At 57.1% G+C, this 12,587-nt stretch overlaps 2 protein-coding genes across 7 annotated transcripts in view; both read right to left on the reverse strand.

Moving 5' to 3' along the window:
- LOC129210755 (uncharacterized) overlaps positions 1 to 2,169 on the reverse strand; it is a 23,127-nt gene extending 20,958 nt beyond the window's left edge. For 3 of the 4 annotated variants that reach the window (XM_054836931.1, XM_054836930.1, XM_054836929.1), the window contains exon 1: positions 1,792 to 1,970. In XM_054836931.1, coding sequence (XP_054692906.1) covers positions 1,792 to 1,955 — 164 coding nt within the window. In that variant the 5' untranslated portion in view covers positions 1,956 to 1,970. Of the gene's footprint in view, positions 1 to 1,791 lie in introns of all 4 variants that reach the window. The other variant, XM_054836932.1, reaches the window with a different exon arrangement.
- Positions 2,170 to 3,921: 1,752 nt separating this feature from the next.
- LOC129210757 (uncharacterized) lies at positions 3,922 to 12,587 on the reverse strand. 3 transcript variants are annotated; one of them, XM_054836939.1, is made up of 6 exons: positions 12,412 to 12,584; positions 12,117 to 12,131; positions 11,810 to 11,996; positions 11,473 to 11,705; positions 11,250 to 11,291; positions 3,922 to 4,062 (listed from the first exon to the last, which is right to left on the reverse strand). In XM_054836939.1, the coding sequence occupies exons 1-6, from the start codon at positions 12,433 to 12,435 to the stop codon at positions 4,042 to 4,044; spliced, it is 522 nt and encodes a 173-aa protein (XP_054692914.1). In that variant the 5' UTR covers positions 12,436 to 12,584; the 3' UTR covers positions 3,922 to 4,041. The 3 variants fall into 3 exon arrangements, with proteins under 3 accessions (XP_054692914.1, XP_054692912.1, XP_054692913.1); XM_054836937.1 differs by lacking the exon at positions 3,922 to 4,062 and adding an exon at positions 10,323 to 10,582 and having other exon boundaries at positions 12,412 to 12,587; XM_054836938.1 differs by lacking the exon at positions 3,922 to 4,062 and adding an exon at positions 10,323 to 10,566 and having other exon boundaries at positions 12,412 to 12,579.

Here is a 12,587-nt window from a genome sequence, read left to right on the forward strand (position 1 = left end):
GTAGAATAGTTTGCTTCACAGAAATCAGGTTTTGCCAATGGATCAAACAGAGGATCCCATGGATAATAACGACCGAGTATTGCTTTTCTGCATCTGCATGAGTGAAACCCAACAGGGCGGGTCAGACCCTCCGTTCCATGCTGCCACGTGCGTATAGACGCCCCAGGAACTGCAAAACCCCATTCGACTTGGAGCTGATCTGTTGGGTGTATTGGGCACAAAGCTTGATATGCCCCTGCTTCAAAAATTAGCAATTTTAGGGCTTTCTCATGACTAGGGGTCCAATCCTAGGGAGCCCATGTGTGTGTTAAATCGTACAGGGGACGAGCTATGATAGAAAAAGCCAGAATATGCTTCCTCCAGCAGAATACCAGCAGGCCTAGGGTATGTTGCAGCTCCTTTTTGTTTCCTGGGATCTTTATCTGTTCTAAGGTAGCCAAAGTTTCGGAGGGAATGCACACCGCTCCTCCTTTCCACCATATGCCTAAGAACTTCCCCTCAGGGAGGGGAGCTGCACCTTTTCTGCCCAAACCTGAAGTTCTCAACTTTCCAGGTGGGTAATTACTTTCTTTTGGGTTTGTCCCACTGCAGTGGCATCAGACACCCCCTCCTCCCCGCCCCCCCCCCCCCCCCCCCCCCCCCCATTTTATCACCAACGTATTGGTAGGGTTTAACTCCCCGCTCGGGGGTGATTTCTGATAGTGCTCAGGCCCACTCCGGCCTGCGGTATTGGCATTTAAAGCAGACGTTTGGGCCCCTGTGTCTACCGGAAAAGTGGCCGGGGGTCTTAAAAGGGCCCAGGGGAAGGTTACCAGTAGGTCCCCCTGCTCGTTTTCAGTCAGCCTTCTAAAACACACCCGCCGGCCGTCCCCCGGCTCACTCGCTGGGGACGGCACAAGGAGTTTCCCAACCCTGGAGGGCCGGTGGGCCCCCCCACGGGAGCCATGGGAGTGGCCGATCTCTGAGGTACAGGGGCCGTGGGGACGCTCTCCTTTCCCGGCCTCTATCTATCTATCTATCTATCTATCTATCTATCCATCTATCTATCTATTGGTTTCCACATTTTTACCAGCAGCGGCACACTGGGGAGGGGTAGGCCGTCCATTAATTCTCGGGGAATACCTTTATCTAGGCCGTCCTTCCACAACCGATTTCTTGAGGCCCCCGCCCCCCAAACTTCTATCTCGGGGGTGGAGCGTTTTCTCCTCTGTCTCAGCCCTCCAGGCCGCCGCTTGTGCCTTCCCCTCCTTCCCCACATACCCCACACACTGGCCATAACTGATCAATTCCCGTGCAATTTCCCCCCAGATAAGACCCGGCCCGCCCTGAGGTCCCATGGCTGCAGTGGCTCTTAGTCAGTCTTGGATTTGCACAGGATCAATCTTCAGTGAGTCGGGTAACGCTCTAATCAAGGGAGTCATCCTGTCGGGATTGGCAAACAACAGCATCGGGGAAGGTTGGCAGGGAACTGGGCGCCTATCGCATCAGCTGGAGGCAAGCCACCTTCTGTGGACTCTCTGTAAGCTGGCTTACGCCAGGGGTGGGGATGGCAATGGGATCTCCTCTCTCCAAGGGCTCTAACCCTCCACCCCAAGAGACCAAGGTTCCCGCTTGTCCTCTACAGTCAAAAATACACTGGGAACCCAAATTCCCTGAGCCTCTTCCTCCAAAAGCCTTATTCTGTCTCCACCTGTCAGGGAGACCCTCCATACATATTGGGTTTCAGTTTCCTTAGCCTGCCTACTGTATTTGTTCCTGCAGTTTTGCCAATGCAGTAACGGTATAAAGTACCTCTTTAGTAGTAACAGCGGGTTTGCATCCTCGCCGTCATACACGACTTCACTTCTAATAAGTGGCCGGAGCTCGGGAGTAGGGTCAGGTTCTGTCACCGCCCCCAGCTCCTCCCACGGATAGTGAGGGGCAACCTCCCTCGCGACGAGGTCGCTTCTTTCCATAAGCTAGACAATCCTGGTTCGCTCTCAAGGTCCCCAGGGAGCTGCAACTTCAGCTCTCTTTCCCTCACAAAAGCATCTCGCAGGCTGCCCTTCAAGTTTTCCGTGATTCTTTTCTCGTCCGCTAATGACTTTTCAGCTAGCTGCCGTTGCAGCTGTTACTTTTCCAATTCTGCCTGTAGTTTTCCAACCAGCTCCTGGTAGGATTCATTTGCCTCCCGCTCAGCTTGTTTGGCAATGTATTTGTCCTTCTGGGCAGCTATCAGTGTGGCTCCCAAGACACCACAAACCACAGCCCTTCCCTTTCCGGGCTTAAACTTATTTCCTGTTCCCAAGTCTCTTATCTGTTCCGCTACAGTTGTCGGGGACTGCCGCTGTTCCTGGGCATTATATATAATATTATTATACATAAAAAATATATTGCTGTTGCTGTTTATTATTATTATCATTATTCTCATTATTATTACGTGCATCCAATTAACGCACAGTAACTACTGTGACGACGCGTTGGGGTGCACGGGGTGATGCTGAGGCTCCTCTGTGGATCAGGAGAGGGATCATCCTCAGGGGGACATGGTGGTCCCCACCCCTCACACAACGTGGCTGCTCCTCTGCAACGGTGGGGTGGGTGGGCTACAGGCGGCCCTGAAAGGTGGGCATGGGGCCTCAAACCCCTGCCCTGCCCTTCCCGCCCCATGCGGATGGGTCCCCCGCCAGCGCTGCCCGCTTGGAGACCCCATCCATCCCACACCCTGCAGCCTTCTGAGGGACCCCAGCCCTCTTTCAGCACCCCAAACCTCCTGGGAACCCCACAGCTCTCCTCAGAACCCCAGCCCAGGTGACTTTTGAACACCGCCAAAGATGGAGGCTCCAGAACATCCCTGGTTCAGAGGGAACCTCCTGTGTTTCCATCCATGCCCATTGCCTCTGGTCCTGGCACTGGGCACCACCAAGAACACCCTGGCTCCATCTCCTTTACTCCCCCCAACAGGTGTTGGTACACGCTGATAGGATCCCCCTGAGCCTTTTCTTCTGCGGGTTGAATAGCCCCAGTTTTCTCAGCTTCTCTTCATACATGAGATGCTCCAGACCCTTGGTGGCCTTCATTGGTCTCTCTCCAGTATGTCCATGTCTCTCTTGGACTGGAGAGCCCAGCACAGGACCCAACCCTCCAGGGGTGGCCTCGCCAGTGCTGAGCAGAGGGAAAAAAATCACCGCCCTCGACCTTCTGGCAATGTTCCTCCTAATGAAGCTCAGGATGCTGTTGGCCTTCACTGTGCCCCAAGAGCACATTGATGGTTCATGGTCAACCTGGTGTCCCCCAGAACCCACAGGGCCTTTTCTGCCAAGCTGCTTTCCAGCTGGTCACCCCACCGCCCCCAGCGTGTCCTGGTGCCTGGGTTTGCTCCTCCCCAGGGGCAGGACTTTGCACCTTCCCCTTGTTGGGGACTTCATGAGGTTCCTGTTGGCCCATTTCTCCAGCTTGTCCAGGTCCCTCTGGCTGCCAGCACGACCCTCTGGAGCATCAGCCACCCCTCCCAACTTGGTACCTCAGCAAACTCGCTGAGGCTACGCTCTGCCCCGTCAACTGGACCAGTAACGAAGATGTTGACCAGGACTGGACCCAGTATTGACCCGTGGGGGTACATCAGTGGTGACTGGCCTCCAGCCGGACCTAGTCCAGCCGTTTGGCCAGTTTTCACCCCAGCGACCGAGGGAGTTATTTATAGGGGGGGTTAGAACTAGATGATCTTTAAAGTCCCTTCCAACCCAAACCATTCTATGATTCTATGATTTTGATGCTGGAAATCAAATGCTGGCAACGAAAGAGGCTTTTGTTTGTCTGAGGAGGCCAGAGGGAGAAAAGAGGGGCCACTGCCTTTGAGGGAGGCAGCACGGGGGGGCTGACCGGCAGCTTTTGGGAAAAGGAAAGCAAAAGTGAAACCAGCACAAGTCCCACCGGGTCGGCACAGGTGCTCTGTGCAAACATTTACTGTTGTGCAAGAGGGCGAGCAAAGCTGTTGGTGCAAGGTCCCCTGGGGAAGGATGTTCCGGCCCTGTGTGTCCCCCAGATGCATCGCCGCCTCCATCACTGCAGTGCTCGGGACACCTGGGAGAGAAGACGGGCTGTGGTGATGCTTGCCTGGAGTGGGCATCGGGGTCCCCTGAGGTGCTTGCACCCACCGTGGCAGTGGCAAGCTGATCCAGTCCCTCCCTCAGGACCCCAACCGTGCCAGGGACGCCACAGCCCTCAACAACCCTCCTGGGGATCCCAGCCCTGCTTGGGTCTCAGACTTCCTTAGGGACCCTGTAGTTCTCCTGGAGACACCGGCTATGTTTGGGGACTCCAGCCCTCCTCCCAGAGACACCACAGCCTTCCTGGGGACCCCAAAGCCCTCCCAGAGATGCCAAAGCTCCTGCAGACACCAGTCTTCTTTGGGGAATACACAGCCGGCCCTCCCAGGGACCCTGCCCTTCCCAGACCCCACACGCCTCCTCCCAGGGGAACCCAGCCCTCACTGGGGACCCCAGCCACACTGGTGACCCAGCCCTTCCCAGACCCCACAGTCCTCCCGGGGACCCTGCACGGAAGGGATGACACTGACGATACTCACGGCCCAACAGCTGCAGCTGTCATCTTCATTTTGGATTTCCACCTGCAAGAGAAAGCTGTCCATGTGCAGGGGGCTTGGCTGTCCCCTCTGCTGTCTCCCCTGCTGTCCCCACCACCCACAGGTCAGCCCCAGGGGGAATCGGGTCTGGATGCAAAGGCAGGGCTGGCTGTGGGTGCAGGACCTGTCCCACCACACCCGTGGTGACACCCAGCTCCGTGCTCACCAGTTTCATGTAGAATTCCGCCATGTCCAGGAGGTAGAGGGCAAAGTGGATGCAGTTGTTTCTGCGCAAGCTATAGTAGGCTTCACCGTTCATCGCCTTCCTGACTTTACAATGGAAGTCATTGAAGTTGATCCCACCTTTTTTCTGTAGAATCCGGCATTTCCCCCTCTCCTTTTTCATGGCGTTGAAGCCTTCCTTGCTGATCAGACCACTTTTCCCGAAAGGTATCGTTCCTGGAAAACGAGAGCCGCCCATCGCCCTGGCCCAACCACCGCACTACATTCCTCATTTTGGCCACTGCCACATCCCAAATGGGAGCAGGGGGTCGGGCGCTTACTCTGGAAATGTATGACCTCTCCGTCCCCACAGTACACGGCTGCATGTTGGAAGATGTTACTGTTGATGCCAGGTGTGCTTAGAAAGGGAACCAGCACGATGTCCCCAGGCTGCAAATTGCTCTCTGACACCTCCTCAAAGAACTCCTTGTCCCCACACAGCACAAACTTGATCTTATAATCCCTCTGCCAACCACGCCAGGGAGGGAAGGTGAGGAGGCGGCACAACCAGCCCCATCACACACCCAAAATGCCCCCCCGAACCCCCCACGCTGCTGGTGAAGCTCTCACCAATCTCCTACTTACAAAGCTGCTTGACATCTGCAAGGAGAGAGGAACAGAAACGGGGCGTCAGCGCCATGCTCGTGCCGTGCTGCCCATGCAGAGAGGGCAGTGTCCCACCCTGCCATCACACCCTGCCCGTGATGGCTCCTGCCAGGCACAAGGGCTTGGCTCAGGCAAAAGTCACTCGTCCTTCCCAACTTCTCTGAGCTGGAGGCGTTCTGGGACAAGCCCCCTTCATCCTCCCCCTCCCTGTCACCCTGCAACGGCGACGCAAACAGCTGCCTGCAACGGGGTGTGAAGATGGGATCTTCCTTACCGCGCTACCACTCCAGTTATTGATTTTTTTCTCTGGGACGGGGCCGGGGACAGAACCAGGTTGCTGCAGGGAGAAAAGAGGGGCCACTGCCTTTGAGGGAGGCAGGAATGGGAGGTCTGACCGGCAGCTTCTGGGAAAGGGAAATCAAAAGTGAAAGCAGCACAAATCACACCGGGACGGCGCAGGGTCTCCGTGCAAACATTTGTTGTTATGTAACAGGGAGAGCAAAACCATTGGTGCAAGGTCGGTGCACCGGGAAAGGATGTTCCAGCCCCGCGTGTCCCCTGGGTGCCTCACTGCCTCCATCACTGCAGCGCTGGGGACACCTGGGAGAGAAGACAGGCTGTGGTGACACTCGGTTCAGCGGGTGTTGGGGTCCCCTGGCATGGTGGCACCCACCCTGCTGTGCTCACTGCCCCGGCCACTGTGTGGGGACCCGTCCATGTTTCAGGGCCACCGGTGCCCTGGGGACAGCGGCAGCATCGCTGACCCACTGGCTCATCCCCCATCCCCGGTGGCTTGGGCACAGCTTGGGTCTCCATGGTTGGGGAAACCCTCCGAGAAGGGGCCGTCTCCTCTAGGTGCTGAGCACCCATGGGTGCTGAGGAAAAGGCAGGGCGTGCCGGGTTTGGCCCTGCTGTGCCAGGGCTGAGACGGGTGGGGTGCTGGCACTTACCTGCCTGGAGCTGCTCACCTGGAGGGACAAAGACCCGGCGTCAGCACCGGTGGCCTCAGGGAGGTGGGACCAAGGGCACCAGTGTCATGGCTCAGCCCCTGCCCGGACTGCTGCCATCCCCCTGCCCGAGCCCCTGGCCGGGGTCCCCGTGCCAGCACCCCCAAACCTGTCGCACCCAGGAGCCCAGCCAGCGCCGGGGCTGCAGGAATGGCCTGTCCTGGGCTTGTGGGGTCTGCCCCAGGGTGCTCACCTGTGGGGGGGAGGGGATAGAGTGAGTCTGGAACCTTGATGGCCCGTCCTGTCCCAGCACCGTGGGGACAGTCCCAGGAGGACAAATCCAGCCTGGTGTGACATTTCTTCAACAAACCCCTTGGGTGACCCCAAAGAGGTCCTAAAATGGCCCTGGGGCCACGATGTACAAATAGCCGGTGGCCACTGGGCTGGTGCCAAAACGCCTTTGTGTACCAAAACACCTCTTGTCCTGAAGGTGGACCAAGGGACAGCCACCAGCCTGTCCCCAGCCTCGTGTCCCCGGGGCAGTGTGTGACAGGGGTCAGTTCCAGAGTCACATGAAACTTTAATCTTCATGCTGGTGGTCAGCGAATGCCTTGGCAGGGCGTGGGGCTGGTGATGTGGGAGCTGTCACCTTCTGTCATCAGGAGACCTCCATGGCATTGTTTATCAAGGAGCCTCTAATAATATATGATAGAATATATTTATATATACAATATATTGTATATATTGCAATATATTATATATATCATAGAACCATAGTATCACAGACTGGTGTGTGCTGGAAGGGACCTCAAAGCCCATCTAGTTCCAAGCCCCCGCCATGGGCTGGGACACCCTCCACTAGCCCAGGTTGCCCAAAGCCCCATCCAGCCTGGCCTGGAACACTGCCAGGGAGCCAGAGGCGGCCACAGTTTCTCTGGGCAACCTGTGCCAGGGCCTCACCACCCTCACAGGGCAGAATTTCTTCCTAATATCTAAGCTAAATCTACCCTCTTTTAGTTTAAACCCCTTCCCCCTTGCCCTGTCACTCCCTTGTAAGCATTCCCTCTCCACCTTTCCTGTAGCTCCTTTAGGGACTGGAAGGTGCTCTGAGGTCTCCCCGGAGCCTTCTCATCTCCAGGCTGAACAACCCCAACACTCTCAGACTCTCTTAGCACCTAGGAGAGGTGCTCCAGCCTTCGGATTTTCTTTGTGGCCCTCCTCTGGACTCGCTCCAACAGCTCCATGTCCTTCTTGTCCTGGGGACTCCAGAGCTGGACGCAGTACTGCAGGGGGGTCTCACCAGAGCAGAGTAGAGGGGCAGAATCCCCTCCCTCCACCTGATGGTCACGCTGCTGGTGATGCAGCCCAGGACATGGTTGGCTTTCTGGGCATCGAGCAGACACTGCCGGCTCGTGTTGAGCTTCTCGTCAATCAATACCCCCAGGTCCTTCTCCTCAGGGCTGCTCTCAATCCATTCTCCGCCCAGCCTGGAGTTGTGATTGGGATTGCCCTGACCCCCGTGCAGGACCTTGCACTTGGCCTTGTGGAATTTCATGCGGTTCGCACAGGCCCACCTCTCCAGCCTGTCAAGGTCCCTCTGGATGGCATCCCTTCCCTCCAGCGCGTTGACCACCCACACAGCTTGGTGTCATCAGCAAACTTGCTGAGAGTGCACTCGAGTGTGGTAGTACAGACTAGTACAGACCTCCCTTGCACAAGTCCAGGTAGATGACATCTGTCTCTCTTCCCTTGTCCATCAAAGCTGTAACCTCATCATAGAAGGCCACCAAATTTGTCAGGCACGATTTGCCCTTAGTGAAGCCATGTTGGCTGTCACCAGTCACCTCCTTACTGTCCATGTGCCTGAGCATAGTTGCCAGGAGGATCTGCTCCATGATCTTGCCAGGCACAGAGGTGAGACTGACCGGCCTGTAGAGCCCTGGGTCTTCCTTTTTTCCCTTCTTAAAAATGGGGGTTATGTTTCCCCTTTTCCAGTCAGCGGGAACTTCACCGGACTGCCACGACTTCTCAAATACGATGGAGAGAGGCTTGGCCACTTCATCTGCCAGTTCCCTCAGGACACATGGATGCATCTCATCAGGTCCCATGGACTTGTGAACCTCCAGGTTCCTTAGATTTTCTCAAAACTGATCTTCTCCTACAGCGGGTTGTTCTTCATTCTCCCAGTCCCTGACTTTGCCTTCTGCGACTTGAGCGGTATGACTTGAGCACTTGCCGGTGAAGACTGAGGGAAAAAGTTGTTGAGTACCTGGGCCTTCTCCATATCTCAGGTAACTTCCTGGATTGCTTGTGCCCTGCTGTGTTGTCCCTCCAACAGATATCGGGGTGATTGATGTCCCCCATGAGGACCAGGGCTTGTGAACGTGAGGCTGCTCCTATCTGCCTGTAGAGAACCTCATCCGCTCGGTCTCCCTGGTCAGGTGGTCTGTAGCAGACCCCCGCTATGATGTCCCCTGCCCCTGCACTCCCTTTAATCCTGACCCATAAGCTCTCGGTCGGCTCCTCATCCATCCCCGGGGGAGCTCCATGCACCCCTTCCTCATCTGCCCTGCCTGTCCTTCCTAAAGAGCCTGTATCCTTCCATCCCAACACTCCAGTCATAGGAGCCATCCCACCATGTCTCCGTAACGCCAGAAAAGTCATAGCCCTACAGGCGTGCGCACGTCTCCAACTCCTCTTGTTTGTTCCCTGTGCTACGTGCATTTGCATAGAGGCATTCCAGTTGGGTCCCAGTGGGTTGACTGAGTGGCTGCAGCGGCTGGAATTCCTTTGACGTATGTTCCCCGTGTTTCCCTGTTGGTTCCCGCTGCCTCAGGAGCCCCTGGCTCGTCTCCTCTAGGCTTCAAGCTGGCTGCAGTGTGTCCAGCACGTCTCTGAGCAATAGGCTGAGGGCCCTCGCCAGCACCCCGTCCCTCCAACCTGGGTACGGCATCCCACAACTTGTCGCAGGCAAGTCTGATGTTATCCCCCTCCCCCTTCGAGCCTAGTTTAAAGCTCTGTCAGTGAGCCCTGCTAGCTCCTGGGCAAAGACCCTTCTTCCCCATTGAGAGAGGCGATTCCCATCAGAGTTCATCAAGCCTGGTGCCGCATAGGCCATCCCACGGTCAAAAACCCCAAAGGCGTGGCGGTGACACCAGCCACGAAGCCATGCGCTTATGGACTGTGTCCGCCTGTTGCTCCCAACATCACCGCCCGCAACTGGAAGGAGGGAGGAAACTATTACCTGTGCTCCAGATCCCCTCAGTGACCGTCCCAAGAGCCTGAAGTCCCTTTTGACCGCTTTTGCATTATATGTCGCAACTTCGTCCCCACCCACATGGAGGAGCAGCAGTGGGCAGTAGTCAGAGGGCCGTACCAGGCCGGGGAGTTTCCTCGTCATGTCCTTGACATGGGCCCCGTGGAGGCAGCAGACGTCTCTGAGAGGAGGGCCTGCCCTGTGTGTCGGGCCCTCTGTGCCCCTCCGAAGGGAGTCCCTACAACTATAACCCATGGGGTCTTCTTCATGGGGATGGTCACAGCAGGGGGTGCGGGCCTTTTGGGTCTAGGTGCTACCTCTGGTGTAGCTCGCCTGTCGTCCATGTCCTCCTTTGAGGGACCTTCCACAGCCAGAGCCTCGTAGCTCTTGTACAGAGGCACTTGGGAAGGCGAGGTGGGCGAAGAGGAGAAGGTTCGCCTGCCACACACAGCGTGGACCTGCCTCCGCTCCCTCCTTCCTTTTACGCGACCGCCTCCTGCTGGGCAGGGAGAGGGTACAGGGTCCCCTTGGCCTCGGGTTTTGTCTGGTGGCTGTCCGTTTCTGTCTCAGGGAGGGCAGAGCTTGGCTCCACCAGGCAGCTCTGTCACCCCTCACACAGGAGTGAGGCAGCGGGGGTAAACAGGCACAGCTCAGGTGGAAAATTTTTTACAGCTTTTAATTAGCACACGGCAAATAAGCACCAGCAATCAGAAAGCAAGGGGACACACACACACACACACACACACACACTCACACTCTCTCTCTCTCTCTCTCTCTCTCCACCTTCCTTGTGATGAGACATTGGGGTGGGCGCGTCGTTGCTCAGTCTCCTCTGTGGGTTGGCGGAGGGATCATCCTCAGGAGGACATGGTGGCCCCCACCCCTCACACAACGTGGCTGCTCCTCTGCAACAGCGGGGTGGGTGGGCTGCAGGTGGCCCCAAAAGGAGGACATGGTGCCCCGACCCCCTGCCCTGCCCTTCCTGCCTTGTGCAGATGGGTCCCCTGCCAGTGCTGCTCTTGAGGACCCCCAAGCCTCCCGGAGACCGTGCACCCTCCCAGACACCCCAGCCCTCCTGAGGTCCCCAGTCCATTTTGGGCACCGTGGAACTTCCGGATACACCAGCCCCCTCTGGGGAGCCCAACCCTTCTGGGGACCCCATCCATCCCAGACCCTGCAGCTCTCTGATTGTCCTTAGCCCTCCTTCAGGACCCCAACCCTCTTGGGGATGCCACAGCCCTCCTGGGGATCCCAGCCCTGCTTGGGTCTCAGACCTCCTTAGGGATCCTGCAGCTCTCCTGGAGACACCGGCTATGTTTGGGGACTCCAGCCCTCCTTCCAGAGACACCACAGCCTTCCTGGGGACTCCAAAGCCCTCCCAGAGACCCCAAAGCTTCTGTAGACACCAGTCTTCTTTGGGGAATCCCCAGCCGGCCCTCCCAGGGACCCTGCCCTTCCCAGACCCCACACTCTTTCTTCCAGGGGAACCCAGCCCTCACTGGGGACCCCAGCCACACTGGTGACCCAGCCCTTCCCAGACCCCACAGTCCTCCCGGGGACCCTGCACGGAAGGGATGACACTGACGATACTCACGGCCCAACAGCTGCAGCTGTCATCTTCATTTTGGACTTCCACCTGCAAGAGAAAGCTGTCCATGTGCAGGGGGCTTGGCTGTCCCCTCCGCTGTCTCCCCTGCTGTCCCCACCACCCACGGGTCAGCCCCAGGGGGAATCGGGTCTGGATGCAAAGGCAGGGCTGGCTGTGGGTGCAGGACCTGTCCCACCACACCCGTGGTGACACCCAGCTCCGTGCTCACCAGTTTCATGTAGAATTCCGCCATGTCCAGGAGGTAGAGGGCAAAGTGGATGCAGTTGTTTATGTACAAGTCATAGTAGGCTTCGCTGCACATCGCCTTCCTGACTTTACAACGGAAGTCATTGAGGTTGATCCCGCCTTTTTTCCGTAGAATCCGGCATTTCCCCCTCTCCTTTTTCATGGCGTTGAAGCCTTCCTTGCTGATCCGACCACTTTTGTCGGAAGAGGACATGTCTGGAAAACAAGAGCCACCCATTGCCATTGCCCAGACACCACACTGCTGGCTGCATTTTGGCCACCGCCGCATCCCAAATGGGAGCAGGGGGTCAGGCACTTACTCTGGAAATGTATGACCTCTCCGTCCCCACAGTACACGGCTGCATGTTGGAAGATGTTACTGTTGATGCCAGGTGTGCTTAGAAAGGGAACCAGCACGATGTCCCCAGGCTGCAAATTGCTCTCTGACACCTCCTCAAAGAACTCCTTGTCCCCACACAGCACAAACTTGATCTTCTTATAATCCCTCTGCCAACCACGCCAGGGAGGGAAGGTGAGGAGGCGGCACAACCAGCCCCATCACACACCCAAAATGCCCCCCCGAACCCCCCACGCTGCTGGTGAAGCTCTCACCAATCTCCTACTTACAAAGCTGCTCGACATCTGCAAGGAGAGAGGAACAGAAACGGGGCGTCAGCGCCATGCTCGTGCCGTGCTGCCCATGCAGAGAGGGCAGTGTCCCACCCTGCCATCACACCCTGCCCGTGATGGCTCCTGCCAGGCACAAGGGCTTGGCTCAGGCAAAAGTCACTCGTCCTTCCCAACTTCTCTGAGCTGGAGGCGTCCTGGGACAAGCCCCCTTCATCCTCCCCCTCCCTGTCACCCTGCAACGGCGACGCAAACAGCTGCCTGCAACGGGGTGTGAAGATGGGATCTTCCTTACCGCGCTACCACTGCTGCTCAGCATTGTCTTCTCTGGGACGGAGCCGGGGACAGAACCGGGCTGCTGCAGGGAGAAAAGAGGGGCCACTGCCTTTGAGGGAGGCAGGAATGGGAGGTCTGACCGGCAGCTTCTGGGAAAGGGAAATCAAAAGTGAAAGCAGCACAAATCACACCGGG

The sequence above is a fragment of the Grus americana genome, chromosome 10 (genome assembly GCF_028858705.1).
Source record: "Grus americana isolate bGruAme1 chromosome 10, bGruAme1.mat, whole genome shotgun sequence".
NCBI lineage: Eukaryota > Metazoa > Chordata > Aves > Gruiformes > Gruidae > Grus > Grus americana.

What these genes read in the sequence shown, in the direction of transcription:
- LOC129210757 (XM_054836937.1), bottom strand. Translation starts at nt 12,435, where the DNA reads ATGCTGAGCAGCAGTGGTAGCGCG. An exon ending in CGGAATTCTACATGAAACTG is followed by an intron (nt 11,292 to 11,472) that starts GTGAGCACGGAG and finishes TTTCTCTTGCAG; the next exon opens with GTGGAAGTCCAAAATGAAGA. An exon ending in ACAGCTGCAGCTGTTGGGCC is followed by an intron (nt 10,583 to 11,249) that starts GTGAGTATCGTC and finishes GGCCACCTGCAG; the next exon opens with CCCACCCACCCCGCTGTTGC.